Genomic DNA, 1,798 nt, shown 5'->3' on the forward strand with positions numbered 1-1,798 from the left:
CTTTTTCTGCTTATGTGGTGCTGAGGAATCAAACCCAGGGCCTCATGCATGCAAGGCAAGCACTCTACCACTGAGCCACCTTCCCAGCCCCCTAAGCTTCTTTTGCTCAAGGCTAGTACTCTACCAATTGACCACAGCACCACTCCTGGCCTTTTCTGTTTATGCTGAGAAATCAAAACCAGGACTTCATGCACGCTAGGCTAGCACATTCCCAGCCCAGAAGGCAGATATTTTGCAAGTCCTTAGGTACCAATGGACCTAGGCCTCCCTTATGTGCCCATCCCCCCAAATCCTCCTTTACTTTATGCCCCAATACCTTAGCAGAGGCTTTGCCCAATTCATCTACGATGGTCATTATTTGCTGCTGCAGATCAACACTGTAGAGACAAAGAGTCAGACATTCACTGAATTAGTGGTCCCTGGTCAGTCATTCCTGGGACTGGGCTACAGCTTCAACACAGGTTCAACGTTTAAGGCCCTTCTGCCTTAGCTTGAGAGTCTTCCAAATGCAATCCCACCCTCTGGAACCCAAACATTTGCTAGAGCTTTCAAGATGGTCCCCTCCCTTCTCCCTAGTTAAGATTACTAAGAAGCAGTGAGGTCAATCACAGACTGTTAACGACCAGATAGGACACAAAGGGTAAAAAAGGTCACAGATTTAAGAACGGATCTAGTCCATTAGGTTTAAGGTCAAAAGTCATCAAAAGGGCGGAGCCGGGACCTCAAAAGGAAAGGCTAGTAATCTGTGAGAAGGGGGCGTGGTGCCTGGACCCGGCTCAGAGGGAAACCGGGAGGGAAGGGCCATGGGGCGGGCTTGAGGTGTCACCGGGCCGGCGTTGTGGTTCCGGGTCGGCGGGCCGGGGGCCGCAGGTGCTGGTCCAGCACCGTGATCCGCTCCGGGAGCAGCGCGTCCACATCAAACGGGAACTCCATGGCCCATTGTGCGAGACGGGACCCGCCCGCACGAGATGTCACTTCCGCCCTGAGGCCCCGCCCCGCGCGCCTTTATTTCCAGGCGCGGGGGGGGCGGGGGCTCTGGGACCGCCCCCGGGCGGGCCGCCCTCCGCCCCCAAGCCCAGCAGGGAAGCGATCTCCGTGTCTCCAAACCAGCTGTACCTTCGCCAAGCAGCTCCAGTGATGCCAGCGCAACGCTTGTTTCCGGGGCCTAGTATTTCACTCCTAAGGCTCCTTTAGGTCCCCAGTGAGCAGCTGGGAACACGAACAGAGCTAGGGGGTTGAGGGGTAGAGGGAGGGGTCACAGAAGCCATCCAGCTAGGTTGGTGCACCTGTCTCTGCCAGGTGTGATCCAGAGCCACAAGAAGCGCTAGTTTAAGTTAGACCCCTCCCCCTCCCCCCTGCCGCAGTGGATTTCTTATATAAAAAGTTAGCATCATTGAGCAACCCTGCCCCAGATACTATTTAATATGAAATGGCAAAGCAAAGCCAGAGGTTGGAGAAACAGTTTTATTGTGGAAATGCTAAGCAAGTCTGAAAGTGACAGTTGAAAGCACACATAGAGATCTGGGTTCCCATACACATCTACACTGCCCTCCCCCAACTTCAAATGGATTTGTCTCTTTAACAATTATTTTCTTTCTGTGTCTGTCACTGGCAAAAACGACATCATTTTCCAGGTAAATCCCACTGCATAATACTAGAAACTGGGGGCTGGGAAGGTAGCTCAGTGGTAGAGTGCTTGACTTGCATGCACGAGGCCCTCGGTTTGATTCCTCAGCACCACATAAGCAGAAAAAGCCGGAAGTGACGCTGTGGCTCAAGTGGTAGAGTGCTAGCCTTG

At 53.2% G+C, this 1,798-nt stretch overlaps 1 protein-coding gene across 6 annotated transcripts in view; it reads right to left on the minus strand.

Annotated features, from left to right (window-relative positions):
* Atat1 (alpha tubulin acetyltransferase 1) overlaps nt 1-955 on the minus strand; it is a 26,777-nt gene extending 25,822 nt beyond the window's left edge. For 3 of the 6 annotated variants that reach the window (XM_013031200.1, XM_013031204.1, XM_013031203.1), the window contains exons 1-2: nt 827-955; nt 317-377 (exon numbers count right to left, since the gene is read on the minus strand). In XM_013031200.1, coding sequence (XP_012886654.1) covers nt 317-377; nt 827-933 — 168 coding nt within the window. In that variant the 5' untranslated portion in view covers nt 934-955. The remainder of the gene's footprint in view (nt 1-316; nt 378-826) is intronic. The other 3 variants (XM_013031198.1, XM_013031199.1, XM_013031202.1) reach the window with 2 other exon arrangements.
* Between the last annotated feature and the right edge of the window lie 843 nt (nt 956-1,798).

This window comes from Dipodomys ordii, unplaced genomic scaffold, assembly GCF_000151885.1.
Source record: "Dipodomys ordii isolate 6190 unplaced genomic scaffold, Dord_2.0 Scaffold138, whole genome shotgun sequence".
In the NCBI taxonomy this organism is placed as follows: Eukaryota; Metazoa; Chordata; class Mammalia; order Rodentia; family Heteromyidae; genus Dipodomys; species Dipodomys ordii.